The 22801-nt window shown below is 42.3% G+C and overlaps 1 protein-coding gene across 4 annotated transcripts; it reads left to right on the plus strand.

The window, feature by feature from the left end:
• The first annotated feature begins 5999 nt into the window (after positions 1 to 5999).
• Positions 6000 to 20857, plus strand: MANSC1 (MANSC domain containing 1). 4 transcript variants are annotated; one of them, XM_037914142.2, is made up of 5 exons: positions 6000 to 6379; positions 6979 to 7153; positions 12108 to 12423; positions 13410 to 13550; positions 19735 to 20857. In XM_037914142.2, the coding sequence occupies exons 3-5, from the start codon at positions 12201 to 12203 to the stop codon at positions 20562 to 20564; spliced, it is 1194 nt and encodes a 397-aa protein (XP_037770070.1). In that variant the 5' UTR covers positions 6000 to 6379; positions 6979 to 7153; positions 12108 to 12200; the 3' UTR covers positions 20565 to 20857. The 4 variants fall into 4 exon arrangements, with proteins under 4 accessions (XP_037770070.1, XP_037770078.1, XP_027675120.1 ...); XM_037914150.2 differs by having other exon boundaries at positions 7003 to 7153; XM_027819319.3 differs by lacking the exon at positions 6979 to 7153 and having other exon boundaries at positions 6000 to 6508.
• The last annotated feature ends 1944 nt before the right edge of the window (positions 20858 to 22801 follow it).

Genomic DNA, 22801 nt, shown 5'->3' on the forward strand with positions numbered 1-22801 from the left:
CCAGTGAGGGCTGTGTCACTGCCTCCCCCACAACCTTGGGTGCCTCACAGTGCTTTGCTGTTGTAGCTCCCAACCAGGGCCATTCACAAACAGCCTAACACAGTGGTTTTCAACCTTTTTTCAATTGTGGACCCCTAAACATTTTCAAATGGAGTTGCAAACCCCTTTAGAAATTTTTGAGATCGTCTGTGGTCTCCCAGGGGTCTGCAGACCACAGGTTAAAAACCATTGGCCTAACAGCATGTAGGTCACACCCTGTGTATCTGTGTGTAACTGCGGCACTGTCCAGCAACTCTGACCTGTCAGCAGCACTCCAGTCACACTCTGGCTTCCACCAGCCTTGGTTACCGCTTGCAAGAAGATGACCCCAACATACTCCCAGTCCCAAATTTTCTCAAAACATGTGTTCTGCACTTCCCTGCCCCCTCCTGGACAATTCAGATATTAAAGGTCCGTTGCTCCTGAATGGGTCAATATTCAACAGTTTGCTGCTTTAATTGGAATTACCAAACTGTTCAGTTTAAACACAACACTGAATTAGTTTAGATTAAAAAAATAAAACAAATGTATTTAACTACAAAGAGAGAGATTTTAAGTGAGTACAAGTATAAGGTATTAAAGTCTGAAGCGATTACAAGAAAAATAAAGATAAAACACTTCCTAATAGCTAAAACTTAACAAGCTAGACTTGGTTCAAGGTCAAATCCTTACCATGGGTTCCCAGCAACATGGCTGACCAAATTCTCAGGTCAGGATCTCCCTCAAAGTCAAAGGGCTGGTTCCTTTGTCTTCTTAGATGAAAGAGAGAGAGCAAGAGATAACCTAGGGTGTTTTGCCCCTCACTTTTATAGTCCAGTCACCCATTTAAATGCATTTTCCTGAGGATTACCCCCACATAAAGTTTGTTCCAGCTGTGAGGACGGAGACATGGAGTCTCATGTTGAAAGAGGTTCCATGTTGTTGTTTGCTAAAATGCAGATTGATCTGTTCCTGCCCCCGTTCTTTGCAAAAGAATGGTCACTTGACCAGTGATTGCCAATCAGCTTTGACAGCTGGCTAGAGGCATCGGCTTGTCCTTTGTCTTTCAGAAACCAGTTCCCCGTTCCCCAGACTTGTCTGGTAAACACATTGACCTCATAATTTCAGTTTATGTTCATAACTCTGAATATGCATTTTGTACATACATTACACAAGAATACTGATGATCAGTGTGTTGTTAGTTTTTAAATGATATCGCACGAGGCAGATGTTGCACATATTGTGTATGGAAAGAATACAGAGGTGCTTGGGGGTCACACCAGCAGGTTGCATTTGCCCCACTGACCAATTAGCAGCCAGCTCACAAAGCAAGGTTTGCTCTAATTCTGGGCCAAATCCTGTCGTGTCTACGAGGTGCCCAGTGTCTTAAACTCCCATTGCATTAAATACCTTGCAGGATTGAACCCTTAGGCCCTTTTCCTGCAAGCTGGTCTGAGGAAGAGGGTGGGCCACATGAGTGGGGCTCTGTTTGCCACAGGATTCTGCCTATGTACAGCAGTTTTCAAGAGCAGGGCCCTTACTAAGCAGTAAACTGTGTAGGTAACACGCGTTAATGAGGAGAAAACTTACACTCCTCCTGGGCTTCTTCAGGGTGCTAGTGCTGTCCTAAAAATAAAGGGGAGGGGAAGAAATCATTCCATATGGAAAACATTAATAGCGTCTGCACTGAGGCCATTCAAAATAGGTTGTCTACAGTTAGAATCCTATATCCACATATAGGCACCTAAATAAGGCCCCAGTCCTGCAAACACTTATGCTTGCACTTAGCTGTCCTATGATTTCCCTGGGACTACTCCTGGTGCTAAAGTTAAGCACATGTGTAAGTGTTTATAGGATCAGGACCTTACGCTCTGATCCTGCAACCTGCTTTTCACAGGCAAAGGGGTCCAGCCGCACGGAGCAGTTTGCATAATGAGGGCTTCTGTGACATGGGGAGCTGCTGCATGTGAGCATCTTTGAAAGCCATGCCATAGGGATTTAGTGATATCACCCTGTATCCGTCTTGTCTATCTAGATTGTAATCTCTTTGGCACAGAGACTGTCTACTATTCTGTGGTTGTACAGTAACTAGCAGAATGAGGCCCCACTCTTGGTTGGCCCTTACACTCTACCATAATAAAGATGATTATTAATAGTAATAAAAAACACTGACATTTTTATATGATCATCACTTGTCATGATCATTCTAATATATATATATATATATATATATATATATATATATATATATATATATGTATGTTCTCAATACCATTTCCAACTAGTGCTGCTCAGTTCACCCCTCTTTTACATTGGTCAATGTGGCATTCAGTTGAATGGATAAAACTCAGAATAACTTATTTGATTTTTCTTTGTTATTTTCAAAGGTAGGGCACAGCATCTATCTTTCAACAAGGGGAACAAAGAGGGCCCAGGGAATTATAGATCCGTCAGCCTAACTTTGATACCTGGAGAGATACTGTAATAAATTATTAAACAATCAGTTTGTAAGCACCTAGAGGATAATAGGGTTCTAAGGAATAGCCAGTATGGATTTGTCAAGAATAAATCATGCCGAACCAGCCTACTACACTTAGGAAAAAGAAACCAAATGCACAACTACAAAATGAGGAATGACCAGCCAAATGATAACACTGCTGAAAAGTATCTGGGCGGAATAGTGGATCAGAAATTGAATATGAGTCAACAATGTGATACAGTTGGGAAAAAAGCTAATATTCTGTCACGCTATCTGGAGTGGTTCACGACCATGAATGCCAAGCTCAGGGTAGACAGTCAAAAGCAGGACATACACCTCAAACTGGTTGTATGTTCTGTAATTCCATTTCACCAACCCAGTAACAAATGTGAACTCCTGAAGTACTATAACAATCATGCCATGGATTCACAGACAGTCCCCTTGGGCATTCCTGTCTATCTTGCCACCCAAATGAGCTGGATTTAGTTTATAGTGGTTCCCACATATCAAAGGTCACAAAAGATTCAGGTTGCTTCCAGTTGCAAGAGACCAGTCACTTACCCTAGGTCAATTTGTACCTCATATCTCACACCAAAGAGAATGCTTGTAGCCAATCCTGTAGTAAACTAACTAAGAATATATTAACTAGGAAAAAGAAATGAGAGAATTATTTAAAGGTTAAAGGAGGCAACATATATATATATAAATGAGTTACAGTCTGTGGTTCCAAAAGATGACAGAACCGTAGTATTAATTTGTCAGCACTGAATGTCTTTTAGGGCCAACCCTTGACCCTGGGGATCTCTGCTTCTATTTCATAGCTCCAGCCCTGTGAGAGTCCAAACAGCAAAGAGATCAAGAATTTTCATGTCAGCTGTCTTTATTTTCTTCTTCCAGAATTCAAGCTGATGGGACAAGCTTCCTTGTACATAGCACCTTCATGGGTGTGAGGGGGCGTCAACCCAGTCTTTATATTGTGATGTTTCACAATGGCCCACTTAGTTTTGATAGTCCTTGATGGGCAAGGGAACCACTTCCCCTGCCTTGATTCACAAGTTAAGAGCAGGCATTTTTACAGTTATAAAGCAAAACTTACATATTACCTTATGGCAGTGATTCTCAAACTTTGGGTCCGGACCTCAAAGTGCTGTTTTCATAGGGTTGCCAGGGCTGGCATTAGGCTTGCTGGAGCCAGGGGCCGAAGCCAAAGCCTGAGTCCCACTGCCTGGGGCCAAAGCTGAAGCCTGTGGGGCTCAGGCTTCAGTTTCATCCCTGGGCGGTAGGGCTCATGTTACAGGCCCTCCCACCCAGAGTTGAAGCCCTTTGGCTTTGGCCCCCGACACACCCGGTGGGGGCTTGGGTGGGCTAAGGCCTCAGTCCCCCCTCCTGGGGTCATGTGGTAATTTTTGTCATCAGAAGGGGCGTTGTGGTGCAATGAAGTTTGAGAACCCCTGCCTTATTGGATACAGACATTACAAGTAAGATTAATGTATGCAGCAATTTACAAGCATTTTACAGAGTCTAAACACTAAACACATGTTTATAAGTCAAACCCCTATCTTGAACAATACTAACATATAGGTGAGCGCGTCTGGTTTCCAGCTATGAATTTATCAATACTCGCTGACACCTACAGCCTTGACAAGAGCTGGCAGCATGTCTACCAGTGTCACACATTCTAGGGTGTCAACAGGAGTGTTATTTGTAAGACATGAGGTAATTGCCCTGCTCTACTTGGCACTGGAGAGGCCTCAGCTGGAGTGCTATGTCCAATTCTGAGTGGCACACTTTAGGAAAGATGTGCATAAATTGCAGTGAGTCCAGAGGAGAACAACGGTGATGAAAAGTTTAGAAAATGTGACCTATGAGGAAAGGTTAAAAACACCTGGGCATATTAATGTTGGGAACAGAAGACTGATAGGACAACTTGATAATGTCCAAGAATTTTAAAAGAGCTGGCTGAGGGGCTCAGAGACTGTTAATGTTTATTTTCAATAAGTCTTGGAATACCGGGCAAGTTCTAGAAGATTATTAGAAAGCTAATATTGTGCCAATATTTTGAAAGGGTAGACAGGATGATCTGAGTTATTATAGGCCTGCAAGTCTGACATCAATTGCAGGCAACATAATGGATCAGTTGTTATGGGACTTGATTAATAAAACCTTAAAGGAGGGTAATATAATTAATGCCAATCAACATGGGTTTGTGTCTAACTAACTTGATACCTTTTTTGATGAGATTACAAGTTTGGTTAATAAAGATAATAGTGTTGATGTTATATACTTAGTCGTTTGTAAGGCATTTGGCTTGGTACCACATGACATTCTGATTAAAAATCTAGATATATATAAAATGAACATGGCACACATTAAATGTGTCAAAAGCTGGCTAACTGATATGTCTCAAAATTTAATTATAAATGAGAAATCATCACAGAATGGGTATATTTCTACTGGGGTCCTGCAGGGGTCAGTTCTTGGTCCTACAGTAGTTAATATTTTTATTAATGACCTGGAGGAAAACAAAAAAATTATCACTGATAAAGTTTGCAAGGGACACAAAAACTGGGAGAGTGGTAAATAACAAGGAAGACAGGTCACTGATACAGAGGGATCTGGATTGCTTGGTAAACTGGGCATAAGCAAACAACGTGCTTTTTAATATGGTTGAACATAAATTATACATCTAGGAACAAAGAATGTAGGCCACACTTTTAGATGATGGGAGACTGTATCCAGAGAGGCAGTGACTCTGAAAAAGATATGGGGTTCTGGTGGATAATCAGCTGAACACGAGCTCCCAGTGTGATGCTGTGGCCAAAAGAGCTAATGCAATCCTTAAATAGGGGAATCTCAAGTAGGAATAGAGTGGTCCCTTCAGGCCCTATATTTCTATGATTCCATGATAACTTTACACCTTTTGTATTGCCCCTCATCTGCATTTGTGAGAGAGATAATTAGAGCAAATTATAACTCGACTGACCTGTGTTGGCATTTAAGTGCCAGGAAGAATTTTCTCTGTTTTTGGAAGGAGGAAATTTTTCTTTTTGTCTTATTTGGGAAGTTCAGTGGTTTATGGATCCGGATGTGGTGGCAGATCAGATACTGTGTAATGACCAATGTTTGTTTTACACTCCTGACAACACAGGTGCCTTCAGCCCATCTAGCAAAGGTGAGAGAGGGATAGAGGCCCTGATCCTGCAAACATATGACTCAGCATTGCCAAGTCTCTGGAGTTTCTAGATATTTGGTATTTTTCTGAAAGACCCAGATCCTGGAGTTATAGGTGCTGGAACTATGGGTGCTGCTGCATCCCCTGACTTAAAGTGGTTTCCATCACATACAGGGTTTACCATTTGGTTCAATGGCTCTCATCAGTCCCCCCACTATACAAATTGTTCCAGCATCTCTGCCTGGAGTCATGTTATTAGGTAAGATTGTCAGCTTTCAAGGGTGGGGGGAGAGAGTAAGTTTTTAACTCTCATGGTTGCAGAGAAAAGCTGGAAGATGTGAACCCTGAAGGCTCAAAACCAGGAGGCAAATAAAAAGACCCCAGAAACGGTTGCTGTTTAAAAAATAAACAAATCTCATTCTTATGCCAATCATCTGGAGCCTCATTCAGGATTTGCGAGCAGGGGACTGAGGAGGAGCCCCATTGGGATCAAGAAGACTAGACACTGGAGTCGAGCTAAGCACATGAGTTTGCTTCCAAGCGTCCGGGATCACACAGACCTCAAAGTCACACAGCTCAGCCCTCCCCTGCCCGCAGCAGCTCTGCCTCCTCCCTCCCGGACCCGGAGGCGCCTGAAAGCAAAGCTCCTTCCTGCGGCTGCGGCAGCCTCCCCGGGCAGCGCTGCCCCCTGCGCGGGACGTCTCTTGCCGGTAAGGCTGTCTGGAGAGAGCCGCGCGAGGGGGGCTCTCAGCAGCGGCTACTCCTTGGGGGCAGGAGCGAGACATCCGGGGGGCAGCCAGGTCCTGTTGGCCAGGCTCCGTACACTGGGGAGCCTGACGGTGAGCTGCGAAAGGGAAAACACGTTGCAAGTCTTTTAGAAGAGGGGTCTTGTTAATTGGTGCCTTAATCCTCTCCCCCTCCCTTTCCTGTCCCAGCAGCCGTTTCCTCTCCTTTCTGCGTGCATGTGTAATCTCCTTCCCTGCCCCCCGGCTTTGATTCAGGACTCGGGCTCCCTGAGAACATAACAGCAAACGCAGCTTCTTGTGACCGCCCCAGGGATTATTGTGCCCCTCTGCCCCACCCACATATGCGGGACGGGGAACCTGTTTTTCCTGGCAGATGGCCCTGTAAGCAGCGCTGCTCCGCCTTCTGTTTAGTTATGTAGTTTTCAACAAGTTGCCCAGTTTGCTTTAAAGGGCAATGAATGTTCCCTTAAACTAGGGACATCAAAAATAATCTTGCTCCTTTTTTACGGGTGGGAGGACTGAGGTAGGGCAGGAGGAACTCACTGTTGTTTGTTTGTATACAGAGGCTACTTCCCATATCTTTGCAGGACTTCAAAATGATTTAAACTCTTTAAGTTTGTGCTCATGAAAGAACACAAGAACGGCCATACTGGGTCAGACCAAGGATCCATCTAACCCAGTATCCTGTCTTCCAACAGTAGCCAATGCCAAGTGCTTCAGAGGGAATGAACAGAACAGGTAATCTTCAAGTGATCCATCCCTAATCGTCCATTCCCAAATTCTGGTAACAGAGCCCCCCATTCCCCATCCTAGCTGATAGCCACTGATGGATCTATCCTCCATGAACTTATCTAGTTCTTTTTTGAGCCTTGTTATAGTTTTGGCCTTCACAACATCGTCCGGCAAACAGTTCCACAGGTTGACTGTGCGTTGTGTGACGAAATACTTCCTTTTGTTTGTTTTAAACCTGCTGCCTATTGATTTCATTTGGTGACCCCTAGTTCTTGTGTTATGAGAAGGAGTAAATAACACTTCCTTATTTACTTTCTCCACACCAGTAATGATTTTATAGACCTCTATCATATTCCCCCTTAGTTGTCTCTTTTCCAAGATGAAAAGTCCCAATCTTGTTAATCTCTCCTCCTATGGAAGCGCTTCCATACTGCTAATCATTTTTGTTGCCCTTTTCTGAACCTTTTTCAATTCCAATATATCTTTTTTGAGATGGAGTGACCACATCTTCACGCAGTATTCAAGCTGTGGGCGTACCATGGATTTATATAGAGGCAATATGATATTTTCTGTTTTATTACCTATTCCTTTCTTAATGATTCCCAACATTGTTTGCTTTTTTGACTGCACACTGAGTGGATGTTTTCAAAGAACTATCCACAATGACTCCAAGATCACTTTCTTGAGTGGGAACAGCTAATGTAGGCACCATCATTTTATATGTATAGTTAGGATTATATTTTCCAGTATACATTACTTTGCATTTAGCAACATTTATGTTCATCTGCCATTTTGTTGCACAGTCACCCGCTTTTGCGAGTTCCTTGTGTAACTCTTTGCAGCCTGCTTTGGACTTAACTATCTTGAATAGTTTTGTATCATCTGCAGTTTTTGAAACTTCACTGTTTATCCCTTTTTCCAGATCATTTATGAATATGTTGAGTAGGACTGGTCCCAGTACAGACCCCTGGAGAATCCCACTTTTTACCTCTCTCCATTCTGAAAATGACCATTTATTCCTACCCTTTATTTTCTATCTTTTAACCAGTTACTTATCCATGAGAGGACCTTCCCTCTTATCCCATTACAGCTTACTTTACTTAAGAGCCTTTGGTGAGGGACCTTGTCCAGGGCCGTCCCTAGCTGGGTGCGGAGCCTGGGGCAAATTAGCCTGTTTGTGGCCACCTTAACAATTTTTATACAGGTGAAATCTGGTTACAGTGAACTTCAAGGGCAGCTGCTGGCCACAGGTTAAATATTGATAGCGCCCAGCTGCATAATTATAATGTTATATTGTAGTTTTTTTACAATAAAGTTCATATAATTTAAAAAAACCCTCACCGATCACGATCAGTGTCACACCACTTACATTCTGAAATCCACCTTCCTGGACTTCCTTGCAGCAAACTTACTTCCCAGGTGCATATGGTCTCGCTACCCTAGGTGGATTTTTTAAAATGTAATTACACATTTGCAACACTGAGAGCCCATGTCTCGGGAACTGCGTGGCTCTTGGACAGCCTATATGTGCACTGTGCTGGGGGACCCCAGGACCCTCCAGCATGGAGGAGGGGCTCTAAGATCCGATTTCTCTGGGGGCTGGGAGGGGGAGGGGAGGCGGAAAAGCAGATGGATGGAGGATCCCAGTTCCTGGTGGGTGGTACTGCAGGGAGGGGGGACCCCAAGGCTGGAGAGCTGAAAGGCAAGGAGGACCCTGAGGCGGGGGGTGATAAGGGCTGGCTCTGGCCTGGAGGTGGCATTGGAGGACCCCACCCAGCCCTGGGAGAGGGGAGAAAGGGCAGTGCAAGGGGGAGGTGTGGGGCACTGGCAGGACACCAGGGCTGGGCAATGGGTGAGGGATGTTGGAGACTACTGACCGGCACTCACCTGTGCTAGGGGCGAGGGGATGCCTGTGCTGGTGGAGGGTCCTACCGGAAAAGGGAAGGGTCAGTCCGAGGCAGAAGGGCAGGGTCAGGTTCAGCCTGCCCTGGCCCTAGTGGTTGGGGGACACTAGGACCATGCTGTGGCAGGCGATGCTGGGAGCCAGCAGAGTGGGCTGGGGCCAGGTTACTCGCTGCTGCTGCAGAGACTGAGCCCAAGCCCGGGGGGCTGCAGGCAAGAAAAAGAAATAAATGCCTGGGCCAGTGAGTGTGGGGCCTGGGCCCAACCCCTGCTGCTAGCGCCAGCCCCCCCACTAGGCCCCTGGGCTGCCCTGCCCCCCCATACACCCCAAAGCTCAGGGCCCAGGACGGTTCCCCTGTCCGTCCTATGGACAGGATGGCTCTGATCTTTTCAAAGGGTTTCTGAAAATCTAAGACACTATATCCACTGGCTCACCCTTGTCCACATGTTTATTGAGCCCCCTCAAAGAATTCTAGTAGATTGGTGAGGCATGACGTCCCTTTACAAAACCATGTTGACTCTTCCCCCAACAAATCATGCTCATCTATGTGTCTGACAATTCTGTTCTTTACTGCAGTTTCAACCAGTTGCCCAGTACTGACCTTAGGCTTACAGGCCTGTAATTGCCAGATCGCCTCTGGAGCCTTTTTAAAAAATTGGCATCACATTACCTATCCTCCAGTCTTAAGGTATAAGACTTAAGTATCCTGAGATCTGTATCCTTCTAATTACTAGACAGATAGAGCACAGGCAGTAACGTTGCAAGCTTCTTCTGTGTTGTCCCTGCCCTTGGAACCTGGAGGTCATTTAGTCTCCATGAGCTATTCAAATCTTAGCCAGACTACTGAGAGTGCCACCGGCACTGCTAGATTCAATGGTGCTTTTTGTGGTGTGGATGCCTATCCATTAAAAAAGTTACTGAAACCACTATTTTGCTTGACAAAACTGCCAGTGGAGTTATGGCGGATATTCAGCTGAATATGAGCTCCCTGTATGATGCTATGGCGAAAAGGTCTAATGCAATCCTTGAATACATAAACAGGGGAATCTCGAGTAACACTAGAGAGGTTGTTTTCCCTCTATATTTGATGCTGGCACAACTATTGCTAGAATACTGTGTCCAGTTCTGGTGTCCACAATTCAAGAAGATCTTGATAAATTGGAGAGGCTTCAGAGAAGAGCCAAGAAAATGATTAAAGGATTAGAAAACCTGCCTCTTAATGATAGACACGCTGAGCTCAGTCTATTTATCTTAACAAAGAAAAAGTGAAGGCGTGACTTGATTACAGTCTGTAAGGATCTACGTGGGAAACAAATATTTAATAATGGGCTCTTTAATCTAGAAGAGAAAGGTATAACACAATTCAATGGCTGGAAGCTGAACCTAGAGAAATTCAGAATGGAAACAATGCGTACATTTTTAACAGTGAGAGTAATTAATCTTTGGAACAACTTACCAAGAGTCGTGGTGGATTCTCCATTACTGACCATTTTAAAATCAACACTGGATGTTTTTTGAAAAAATACCCTCTATGAATTATTGTAGGGAAGTTCTATGGCTTGTGTTATACAGGAGGTCAGACTAGATGATCACAGTGGTCCCTTCTGGCCTTGGAATCTATGTAACTATTTTTACTCTATTGACCCTCTTGCAGATCTGAGCAGGAGCTTGGTTATGTAAGAAGGGCTGTCTCTCTCAATAGCAATCCCCCAAATCACCTGTTTCCAGTGTTTGCACTGATCCCCTTTGTTACTCTTTTTATGTCCTTGGGCATCTTGGTTGAAAAAGTAGGGAAGAGGATTCCAATATGTATTCCCAGGGCAGATGTAGACTTCCTGTGTGACTGTGGACAAGTCCCTTATGCCTTCTCTGCCGTTCCCCCTCTGTAAAATGGGGATAATAGCAGTTTCCTACCTTATAGGTATGTAATGAAAATACATTAAAGATTAAGAGACACTCAGATATTATGATAGGGGCCATATAAATACCTCAGAGAGATTCTTGCGTGCTGTATTCACCACCCTTTTTCATTTGAAGAGTGTAGCAGTGTTTTTAATTGGGAAATTCTAAAATATCTTAAATGCCAAGTATGTTGGGAAGTGTCAGGGTTCCCTCCCCACTGTGACTTTTGGGGTACAGATGTGGGGACCCACATGAAAGACCCCCTAAGCTTATTTCTATCAGCTTAGGTTAAAAACTTCCCCAAGGCACAAATCCTTCCTTGTCCTTGGATGAGTACTGCTGCCACCACCAAGTGAGTTAGACAAAGATTCAGGAAAAGGACCACTTGGAGTTCCTGTTTCCCCAAAATATTCCCCCAAGCCACTTCACCCCCTTTCCTGGGGAGGCTTGAGAATAATCTACCAACCAGATAGGTAAACAAGGTGAGCACAGACCAGACCCCTGGGTTTTTAGGACACTAAAAACCAATCAGATTCCTAAAAAAAAGTAAAAAAAGCACCTCTAAAATCAGGATGGAAGGTAATTTTACAGGGTAATAAGACTTAAAACACTGAGGATTCCCCCCTAGGCAAAACTTCAAAGTTACAAAAAACCAGGGATAAACCTCCCTCTTAGCACAGGGAAAATTCACAAGCTAAAACAGAAGATAATCTAACGTATTCCTTGCTATTACTTGCTATTTCTGTAATATTAGATGTATCATTTCAGTAGGAGCTGGGTTACTTGCTTGGTCTCTCTCTTTGTCTTGGAGAGAACACACACAGAGCACAAAAACAAAGCCTTCCCCTACAGATTTGAAAGTATCTTCTTTCCCCATTGGTCCTTCTGGTCAGGTGCCAACTAGGTTAATTGAACTGATTAACTCCTTACAGGTAAGGGGATTCTCCAAGAGGGGTTTTATATTACTGTATACATAAAGTTTGTTACCCTTCCCTTTATATTTATGACAGGAAGTAAGTAACTTTGCATCAAATATGTAATATAAACTTTTTTAAAAAAAAAGACCAACAATTTGCTACTCGTACAAAAGGCTCTTAAAAGTTGTTGAAAACTTTATTTTGACTAAAGGAAGCCATTCTTTATTTTTCCCCACAGATATGCATTCTTCTTGAAATGAGATTATCTTGAAGTTAAACACCAAGAAGTTCATCGCTATTCCTGACTGAAGAAGAAGGCGCCTAAGTAAAAATGTCCATCAGCATAACTTGGTGGTCTACTTGCACATTTCTAATCATGTGTTACATGATACCTGGGCCATCCCTAAGTCAAGATTGTTCTCTAGAGAAGATGGAAAATGTTGTCATTGATATGATGCGATCTCTCTCAAAAGGCATCAGAGGGACTGAGCCAATATATACACCAACTCGGGAAGCTTGTATTAATGTTTGCTGCTTAGAAAAAAACATATCGGGTAAACTTATACTCCCTTGGTCTCTGTTCTTCTCTATCATTGCTTATGACATGCTTGTAATGGGCTGGGATAGGATGAGCTGGTGTCAGCCCTCAAAGGGGAAGAACCAGGACATTCTGCATTTCCTTTCTTCTTTCAGCACTAAATGTGAATATCTCTCTCCTTTCACACCAAGACTAACGAGATATTGTGAATATTGGTCTGTTTTGCTAAACCTATTAGCCAATGAAATGAGATTTTAGTGATTAAGTCCTAGCAATATGTATTAGTCTGAGCAATTATTGCATGTATCTTGAACGTTTGGCATGCACAATGGTTTTAAGCCCTTCCCCCTCGCCCTCACCATCCACTCCAAGATGTAAAAGCCATAACTTTGTGAGTCCAGTAGACAGAATAAAAAGAAACAATGGATTGTTTTATGTTACATATGAGTAGCTAAAAATAAAATGCTTAAACTCTTCTGGGATCTTTCCTTTCCATCAAGCCAGAATGAACTATAGCTGCAGATAGCAGCTTCACAGTGTTAACAGTGAATCAAACAGCAGAAAGAGTCAGGAGGCTGTGGGGATGGTGAAATCTTCTCTCAGTCATTCAGAGAAATTAGGGGTTTTTCAAATTTATCAGATGCCTTTGAGCCAAAGGCTCATATGAAAAGTGGTGTCCCCAGATCTGATCTGAGGGCAACAGCACCTTGGTAGGAATCCCAGCAGGTGGGTGAGGGGAGGCTTATCCTACTATTTCTGTTAGACCTCATTGGCACGTAGAAGGATGGGCAACATCTTGCAGATAAGCTTTTGGCTTGTAGGTATCTAGTTATATATATTAATCCCCATAACTATATTTCCTGCAGGATGTGATATATTCATTCTTTTCCCTTCATACTGATCTGGAGGATTTTAGTCAAGCTAAGCAGAGCTTATTGCCATAAAAGAGACAGATACAACACTTCTTGCTGCTAAAGTATATAATATATTATCCTTTTTTAGGAGACAAGCAATGTAATTTGATGATTTTTGATGCTCGAAGGATAAGCCAGCATCCAAACTGCTACCTGTTTTACTGCCCTAGTAAGGAAGCTTGTCCAATGAAACCATTAAAAGGACTCGTGAGCTACAGGATAAATAGAGGTAAACAATACTAAAATCAACTGATCATTGACTTTGTTTATACTCACGTGCCTTACTGATGTGTGTTTGCATTAGAGTTGGTCAGAAATGTTTTGATTTATCAGCAAAAATTAAAACTGAAAACGATCAGCTGAAAACTGAAAATTTCGTTTTGGAAATGCTACCTTAGTACTTCATGGGAGTTACAGTTTTGGGTGCCTTATACCCCCTTTCTTCTTTATAGACCTGGCTTCTCATGTGGACTGCATCTTCCTTGATGCATCCTGATTGCCCCCTCCTTTATTAGACTTCAAAATCTTTTATATTCTTTCCCTCTTTAAAAAAACAAAACAAGCCCACCCCGTCATACCATGACAATGTGAGACATAGTTAATATTAATATGTCAGGAAAATATATCTCCTCTCCAATCTTTCATATCTATGCTTTCTGTTTAGACTGTAAGCTCTTTAAGGCAGGGATTTATTCCTAAATAATACAGTTTGTGTGTGCTTAAAAAGATTCTTCCGTTTTGACACATTCTGTATGTTTGGGAGAAATTCCTTGTGGGTATATTGAATATTACAGAAGCAGTAGAAATTTAGCACCCTTGTAGCACTTTACATATTTGAAGGGATCATATTGTGGTGGCTGAGGGGCTTATAAATACTTAGTTATAGAAAGCACTCTACAAATATTAATCTTCATTACATCTCTGCAAGGTTAGTAAGTAAACAAAAGTAGTAATATTCCTCTTTTTCCAGGTAGAGAAACTGAAGCAGAGATGCAAAGGGACTTATTACCCAAGGCCAAACTGCATGTCAGTAGCAAGGTTTAGAGAAGACTTAGAACTCAGGAATTTCTTGTCGTGTCTAATGTGCTGTGCACTTTTTGGTGCTAATACATTAGCTGTACTAAGGTCCGCTATTAAGATGTAGCAAGCTGACCAAAATATACTTTGCAGTGTAGTGGTAGCCATGTCAGTTCCAGCATATTGGAGAGACAAGGTGGGTGAGGTAATGAAGACGAGCTCTGAGTAGCTTGAAAGCTTGGTTCTTTCACTGAAAGTATTTGGTCCACTAAAAGATACCTTACACACCTTGTCTCTCAAAATATACTTCTACACTGGTACCTTATCTGACTGAACTCTTCAAATAACAAATTGACAATTAGACTGTCCTCTCGCAAAGGAGTTTATATGGTGGTTTCAGTATGGCTCATTTTGCAGAGAACACAAGTTTTTTAAATATACTGGAGTTTTTCCTCTCTCTCAGATATCTCCCAAAGGCTGAGCTTACTGAAGAGGTAACTTTCTCCTGGGAAGGAATTGGCTGGTGAGGGAAAGCATGCTGTCTGTCAGGGTCATCCGCATAACTTTTTCAGAAACTGTTCGGACGCATTTGCTGTGACAACACCAGGAAACCAGGGTAGGGGAAGGAACAAATGGCTTAAACTCCTAGGGTGCAAAAACAGAAGAGTCCAAGTAATTAATTTATTATCTAACTTTTATCACTCTTCTCCCACTCTTTTCTCCCCCAGGAGTATGTAGAGGAATGAAAGAGGGAAGGGAACATGTGACTGTGCTGGGCTCTTGATTTGCCAAAGTGCAATTGCTGAGTTATACCCATTTGTTTTCAATTGTGCTGTTTTTCTGGCTCCTGGTCACATTGATTTATGAAAATGACGTATGTGAGCTCATTTACCTTAAGCCTACATTGCTGATAAGATTTTCAAAGGTAGTTACCAAGAAGCTTAGCCCACTTCTTGTGACAAACCTTTTAAGTTTGTTTTTTCAGATAGAAATGTGCACAAGGTTACACTTATTAGTGATAAAGAAAAATACTCAAATATTGAAGCAGCTTTATTCAGTGCAAACTTGATTTTTCCAGCTCAGCCACCACAGAACCCATTTGTGATTCAGGAGATGTCTTTATCTTCTGTTTCCAGCCACAAAAGCTATTCCTGAAAAACTACTTGGGGTTTCTGCTCTGCCTCTCACACTCTCATTTGGAACATAGACAACATGTTCCATACAGATAATCAATCGTGATATTGATGGGATTCTATGGGTATTCTCAGTAAGTATCCACCAATATCACGATTGATTATCTGTATGGAACATGTTGTCTATGTTCCAAATGAGAGTTCCATCAAGGAGATGACCTCTAAGGTAGTTTAGCAGATGGACTATTTGAGAATGGTCCTGTAGAATACTTTTCTTTTATATTTTTTAAATAGTGGCTTGTGTACTGCTTTATCTGTCTTCCTTCAATAGCAAGATTATTTATTCTATTATAATACCACTAGTGTCCCTAGCACGTGACAATTTCTTAAGAAGACAAGGCCCCTGCAGTTGGGAGCTTACAATCTAAAATGAAAATGAGGAAATAAGGCTGACTTTTGTTTTTTAACCCCCAAAATATAGGGTGTGATTAGTCAGACTCTGGCTGCAATAACTGTCTGCTTCCTGATAGTACATCCAAGAGTGTTCAGGTACATCTGTTGGCTTTGTGGAAGAAGGTGGGGAGATTCAAGTAGGGTGATGAGATCATTCTTTCTCAGCCAACCAAACTGTTTCCCACAGCATAAATTCCACACACACTGCAGTTTTCTGACGGTTATTTGAGGGAGTGAACTTGGTAACCTGCAGATTGCGCAACCCAATTTACATGAACACTGCATCATTGTTCTACTTTGGGAGCTTGTCTAAAAGCATGGGTTCTACAAGTGGGGTTCAGTCCCACACTCCTTTGTTTGGAATGAGAAGAGAATGGTGGTTTAGCTGACCACATCTGCTGTATTGTTGGGCAAATTCCTTGTCTCAGAGGTAACGCACTTGGAACCGAGGAAACTGTTGGATTTTGACCATCTAGATTTTGACCTTTGAGTTTGTGGTGCACGTTAAATAATAAAATATCAAATTATGTAGAAATCCCTTTCTGACTACTGAGTAAAGGTTGCAGAAAAATCAATAACTTGTTCTTGGAAGACTCTGGGAGTTTTTTGGTGTCTGTTGGATAGATTGTGAAAAGGCCATGTGGTAACAAATTGGTATATAACAAGGATTTTCTCGTTCTGATTATGGTTTTAAATGGAAGTTTCTTTAAAAAGTTAATTGCATTCCAGTTTACAACATAACTGTTTTTTTGCTCTATGCTGCTTAATGTCCCTTCTAGAAACCTAAAATATATTTCCCAACTTGTACCACAGCAGCTGGGGTAGGTGGTCTTTCCATTTCAATTAATTGAATTAACTGTGAAGGTTTTTTTCCTTCCTTGTGACCCAATATAATGGAAGTTAGCACAGCACTCTGCATAAAGGGGCTTCCAGTTGAGACAGAAGAGACCATGAATTGTATATTTTAAATCCGCCACTTCTTTTTTCAAAAGTCCTATATGTATCTAATTATATCAATTTTAAGGCAGGCGAAATCTGAGTGTAAGCTACTTAGCAGTGTACTCTCCTTCTAAATTCTCCATATATTCAGTTTCTCGTCTTCTTCCTGTCTGTTCTCTTGCAAAGACCTGTTGCTAAGGAAGGGTGAAATTCTGTGGCCTGCGTTGTGCAGGAGGTCAGACTAGATGATCATAATGGTCCCTTCTGACCTAAATATCTATGAATACACAGGGTTAGTGCACTAGCCTGAGGTCAAATCCTGACTTACGCGTCAGGTGATCTCAGTTTGACTTATTTTGTGTGTATTTCACAATTTTGCTCTTAAGAGCAGAGATGTTGCTGGTCAAAATCAAGATATATTGGGGGAAATTCTGACGGAAGCAAGAGTGTACACCCTTCATGTAGTTTTACATTAGGGATACTAGGGCAATCACTGATGAGGTGAGCCTGTGAGTCAACTTGTTTATCTTAGTTTCTGGCTGCTGTCAGGTGGCAGGGGAAAATTAAAGGTATACAGTGAAGGTCACCCAAATATTTACATACTTTAATGTTATGGTGATCTTGTAAAGTGGAACCTTAACATGGTTGTCTTATCACTTAACTTTTCTCAGAGAGAAAATCCATTTCTTAGAGATTTTTCAATTGAAGGAAGAGTCAGATTCTTTCACCATTAATTCTAGGTTATCTAAGTGTTGGGGGTGTGTGGTTTCTTGTTTGCTTAGGAATTTCGTATATGGTTAACCCTCCAGTACTTAGAGGTAATAGAGTGAATAAGGGTGAAGCACCACACCCAATGGTAAATTCTACTGGCTATTGGATGATGTGAACAAAGGAAGTGTGCCAGTTAGTTAGTCTTCCCAAGAACTATTACTCACCCAAAGTGTTAGGGGTTTTTTTTTGCATAGGATCTATATACAGTATCTTAACATAATGGAATCTTTGTCAGTAGTGTGAGTTTGTATGCAGCTTTTATCATGCCAAACTGTGCATATTTTGCTACCATACTTCAGTTAATAGTTTTAACATAGCTGCTATGCACTGTGCTGCTTAGAAACCGATTCAATTTAACTTCAGAGGAAAGGTGAACATTTTAGTCAACTACTTATGATGGACCCTGCCCCTCCTCATTTCTAACAACTCTTCATCCACTTCCCGTCATGATGGCTCTCATGGGGGTACCTTTCTCTTAGTAAAAGAGTGGAGACCCAGACTGTTCAACAAGTCAGTTTGTTGTGTAGGAAATTGGCAGGATGTTTTGGAGAATGTGGGGAATTGTTACACTCGTAATAGCAATTGCTTGCCACAGTAGAAATCCCTATGTGTCACACTTCTGAGATCCATTCTTTCTGTTCTTCTTAGCTTCTGGGATGGAGAGGGTTCTTCTGTCTCCTAGTTACTGGGTATTAGGGTGGCTTTCCTTACTTTCTACAGGTATAGGGTTGGATGGGTGGAACTCTCCTACCTGGCTGCTAAGTTGGAATATCTCCTTGCTCTGCTCACTGCGTGGTGGTAGGGCTGGAAATCCATGTGACAATCCCTCTGTTTGATAGACAGGATTGATAAACCCAGTCAGAGCAAGTGGAATGCATTTGCAATGAGCAGATTTCAGGATATGATGTGGGAACATGGGTCTTCCACTAGTGTGGTCACAAATTCCATATGTATATGCATGTACAACTTCTGTTTTCAATAGGCATATCCTGCATCCTTCAAGCTATGCCTGCAAGATATTAAGATATTTAAATTCGTTCAGTGCCAATGTAACACCTCAGCATTTTAATTTGTTCCAGGTACACTGTTGAACCCTGAGTCAGGCAGATACTTCAATCAGAGAGGTGCTTGTAAACTGTAGAGGCTCCATTCAATCCCTGATGCAATACAGTTGTAACAATGCAGTGTTCCTCCTTCTTCCCAGAGAGATCAAGGACTGAATTCTCTATCCTCTTTATAGATGGATGTCCCCAGGTTACCCCTAAGCCTGTCTCATCTGCATGGATTAAAAAAAAATAAAAGTATTGCAGGCAGGTACACAGAGAAACTAAGTGGAGTGAAGCGGGTTTGTAAGAAAATTAATTCTGGATGGTCCAGTAGTTAGGACACTAGTCTGAGTCTCGGGAGAGCTGGGCTGAAGTTCATGCTCCTCCATAGACTTCCTGTGAGACTTTTTGCAAGTCACTGAACCTTTTTGTGCCTGTGTAAAATGAAGATAATGGTACTTCCCTACCTCACAGGATAATTACATTGTGAGGATAATAACATTAAAAGATTGTGAGGCATCCAGATACTGAAGCAACAGGGACCTTATAAGTACTTTAGATCCATCTATGCAAAATTGACGAATACAAGTGTGACTTGGTAACTTCTGCTTCTCTGGTTGGCAGAGACTAAGAATGTTTTGAAGATGACTGGCCTGATTCTTCACAGCCTTGCACCTCTGTATAAGCATTTAAACATGTGCAATGTGAGTGCAGAACACTACCAAATCAAATGCTTGCTTTACACAGAGGTAAATGCTTACATGAGTTGTAAGACTGTGAAGAATCTAGCCTGATACTTTTAGGCTTTGGAGATGGAGTATCAATTTGTGCTATGACAACTGTAATTTTAATATGCCTATTGCCAAACACTTGAGTGATTTAAAAAAAAATATAGGAGAAAATCACGATACCCCAGGCAGTTTAGTTGTTTCTTTTCGGGGTGGGTCTCTTTTGTGATTCTCTATTGGATTCAGAAGAAGTAGTAGGCAGAGGAAGCATCTGATTGCTAAAGTGGATTGAATAATTAATTTATATATTTTCTTTCTATTTTTAGGTATACAGATTCTGGACTCACAGCTTGCAAATTACAACACGAATGGAAACTCTCTTTCTTCACAAGCAGCTCGCTTTGACCTTCCCAGTCAGGCAGGTCACCTGAATCATACTGCTGCTTTGCAGAAATCGGTTACTTCTCAGATGTCTGAACTCATTGACCATATAGAAGAAGATTTAGTTAAGACTGAATCACACACACAGGTTCCTGAAGGCCAAGAGAAAAAACATCCTGAGACCTTAGATTATTTCCCAAAACAAAAGCTAACTGAGCTGTTGCCTACAAGGGCTGCTCATACTTTTCAGTTCAGCACCTCCTCTCCACCACCGCCTACCATGCTTCCTACCACTGTCAGTAGCGCGGTACCCAAAACCACAACCACTTGCACTCAGATTTCTACCACCACTGCTTTTACCACACCTGACCACCTGGTCTCAAATTCCAGAACTGCTACAGAATTTGCAAGGCTAAGAACATCTGCCACCACGATCAAGCCAATAGCCACCTCTGCAGACAGTACTAGCAGCATCGCTCTCTTTTCTTTGTCAGTTGGTGCTTTGCTTAGTAAGGATTCCTTGGCTCCCTTTCAAAATATGCACCAGGATAATAGGCAGCTTGATTCAGAAGCCTACCTATTAGATGATGATCCAAAAAGCAAGCATGCCCCTCAATCTGGTGACAAAAGTGGTCTCATAGCAGCTTTACTTTTTGGGATAGTGTCTTTGCTATTAGTTATTGCGCTAATAGGCAGAAGGATGTCTCAATCTCTTCAGAGAAGACGTTATAATAGGCTAGATTACTTGATCAATGGAATGTATGCTGACGTGTGATGGGAGGGGAAATTGAAACAATACATTGGTAAGAAGTGCAGTCTTTGTTAGCAGCTGTAGCCTGAAACTGAACTGCAGTGCTGAAATCCTTGAGGAGGGTGTGTTCTCTCTTAGCTGCAGGTGGGAAAGGGGCAAGCAGCTGTTGATATGGTCTTTGCCCCGCCCCCTGCAAAAAAAGTACACCCTGAATTGCGGAGTAACATTTATTTAACTGCAAAATCATAAAATAAACAAACACTGTCTAAGTTAAGCAGAGATGTTTTTACATTTAAAATAAAAGATCAAGATCCTAACATAATATTCTACACCTTGATTAGGTTGTGAACAAAACTTATTTTGTGCATATGTACAGCCCATCCCCCTATTCTGTTACTATTTTGCACAAAAATATCTGTTAAACAGTGTGTAAACACTACTGTTTGCCTGACAGTCCTATTTAATACATTGCCTCATGCCATAGAGGGACACTTTAAAAAGAAATCATTCATATACAAAACTTCATGGTGTAAGAGTGAAGGGTGCTACGCAAATAAACCTACCTGATATAAAATCAAGGAAATGAAAGGTTAAGGCACCTAACACCATTTGTCTTCTATTCCACCGCTTAAAGGCATGTGTCCTGCCACTGCCACTTCCATAGGGATACTAATCTCTGACTTCTGAGTTTTGCCGTAAATGTCAGAGAGAAAATCTGCTTTGTCATTGCAAAGTAAAGCAAGCTGCATTCAAGTTTCTTCAGGACAAAAGCATGACCGGGTGACTTGGCTTCTGCCTGTAAAAGATTCTGCCCTATCCCTAAGTTGGTATGACTCAACACCTAACCAAAGAGCGTGCACAGGCTTCTGGTGGAGTTGACATCGACAGCGGGATTGCTATCAATAGAGAGGGCAATGGGAGGTAGGCAATCTTCAGTTTCATAACAATTGCTGGTAAATAAGAAAGTTTAAAGGACAGCTGTGACTGCATCACACAAATCTGTCTAGCAGTCAGAGATGCCACTTCCAATCAATAGAAATGTCTCAGCAAGCCTATGTATCTTCTGAGTTTAGTAGAAGAAGCTCTAAGCTGTCTCAGCGCACTGGGGAAATCAGGCAGCACTGCTGTCCCAGTGCTGAGCTCACACGCCATTCCAGGCCCACTGCAGAGCCCTGTCCCCTCACTCCCAACCTCCCTGTATCTAATAGCATGTTGCCCCTTCTTATACCTCCCTCCACACACGCATCTTCATTCACCTCCTGCATAGAGTTGCCACCTCTGAGATACAAAACCTGGAACATCCAAAATGATCCTGAGCCCATAAAACTGGACAGCTGGCAGTGTGTACAGAGCATCCTTGCAGATTTCCCAGGACAGCGACCTCAAAATAGGGATGATCCTGGGAAAACCTAGTCAGGTGGCAACCCTACTCTCATGCCTCCACTACATGGCTGTTAACACCCACAGGCACTCTACACATGGACTTCCCTGTCTCTGGGGATGCGGGCAAGGGATGAGCAAGAGTGTGGGAGTGAACAGCCACATTCAGGGGGCACAGCTGTGGGAAGCAACAGTGTGTGGGGAGGGATGACAGGGTTTGTAGCATCCAGTTCTTGTTTTCAAAGCTTGTCACAACCATGAAGTGTAGAATCTTTTTTTTTTTTAAATGAAAGCCTAGATCCTAGAGCATCCATTTGACAGCCAGTACAATCAACAACAGAAAAATGGGATTATCAACAATTAGGGGAAATAATTCATTTTTAAATTCAAAAAATAACCTATATCCAATCGTTTCTTAGGTGGTGTGAGAAATTTGGTGCTTGAGGTGAGGTTTTTATCATGGGATTAAGCTGGAGGGGTACAAAAATAATTTTCTTAGAATAAATTTCTTAAAGCATCCATCTTTAATTTTAACTCAAATTAACAGATTTATGAAGAAAAAATAATTGTTCACAGATTAATTTATGCAAAACAAAGAAGTTGAAAACTTTCTCTAAATAAACTTCATTGTACCTATTGGGTTCCGGGAAGTGGGCGGGCGGAAGCTCGCCCACTGCTGAAGGACCCTCCCTCCCCAGCCTAAGGGGAGGATCCACAGGACCTGGAAACCAAATGATTCCGGGGGACAACTAATGAAATAACAGGGACAGGAGCACAGTCAAAGGATCAGAAGAAGGGAGCCTGACGGGGGACACCGAGCAGAGAACCCCGGACAGGGGCCACTGCTCCTCGAAGGCGTCAAGGGAGCCAGTGGATGCTCC

Source organism: Chelonia mydas, chromosome 1 (assembly GCF_015237465.2).
Source record: "Chelonia mydas isolate rCheMyd1 chromosome 1, rCheMyd1.pri.v2, whole genome shotgun sequence".
Taxonomy (NCBI): Eukaryota; Metazoa; Chordata; order Testudines; family Cheloniidae; genus Chelonia; species Chelonia mydas.

Bases quoted from the DNA above. Each gene is read 5' to 3' on its own strand.
- MANSC1 (XM_027819319.3), top strand. From the start codon at position 12,201: ATGTCCATCAGCATAACTTGGTGGTCTACTTGCACATTTCTAATCATG. The intron at 12,424-13,409 runs GTAAACTTATAC...ATCCTTTTTTAG, and splicing joins CTTAGAAAAAAACATATCGG to GAGACAAGCAATGTAATTTG. The intron at 13,551-19,734 runs GTAAACAATACT...TTCTATTTTTAG, and splicing joins GAGCTACAGGATAAATAGAG to GTATACAGATTCTGGACTCA.